General features: G+C 36.1%; 1 protein-coding gene across 1 annotated transcript in view; it reads left to right on the forward strand.

Moving 5' to 3' along the window:
- The window catches only part of LOC119593323, a 1,709-nt gene extending 1,499 nt beyond the window's left edge, over positions 1-210 (forward strand). Inside the window, exon 3 of the mRNA XM_037942251.1 lies at positions 79-210. Within this exon, the coding sequence (XP_037798179.1) occupies positions 79-169 (91 nt within the window). The 3' untranslated portion in view covers positions 170-210. The remainder of the gene's footprint in view (positions 1-78) is intronic.
- The last annotated feature ends 416 nt before the right edge of the window (positions 211-626 follow it).

Raw genomic sequence — 626 nt, forward strand, 5'->3', positions numbered from 1 at the left:
GATGACAAAAACTCTTATCGCGATCATTCATATCATGCCACACCCTCTAAACTACATGCATCTCCCTCCCTCCTGCAGCGCCTACGCCTCTCCCCCCGTCTACGCACAGGAGGAAAGTTCATACTCAGTTCACCGTTCACTGGAAGACGCGGCCAACAAGTACCAGTAAGGAAGACCCACTGAACGGCCTTTTGGGGTTTGAAAGAAAGAGAAAATAGAAAAAAAAAGTTTTTTTTTTCTCGCTCTCTTTAAATCCGATTGAGGATTTAGAACTTCGATATTTATTGCTGTTGTTGTTTTCTTTCATATTATTTTTTTTCCTTGTTTAATTTATTGAGTGGTATGTTAATTTTGTTGCTAATTTGTTTTTATTGGAATGATGTAAATAAATAGTTGTTTCTTTTTGTATGCTGTAGTGTTCAGTCAGCCTACATTAATTCTTTGTTACCTTTACATATCAAAGGGTTGAGGAATATTCGAAGACCGAAATGAAAAAGAGAGCTTGGAGTAATGTTGAAACTAACAGTGAAATCCTGTTTCTTATTCATAACATTGCAATCATTATGATTGCTATAAGAGTAGTGATATAATTACCTGTTTGGTTATATCACAACGATAGCAAGGAA

Source organism: Penaeus monodon, chromosome 32 (genome assembly GCF_015228065.2).
Source record: "Penaeus monodon isolate SGIC_2016 chromosome 32, NSTDA_Pmon_1, whole genome shotgun sequence".
Taxonomy (NCBI): domain Eukaryota; kingdom Metazoa; phylum Arthropoda; class Malacostraca; order Decapoda; family Penaeidae; genus Penaeus; species Penaeus monodon.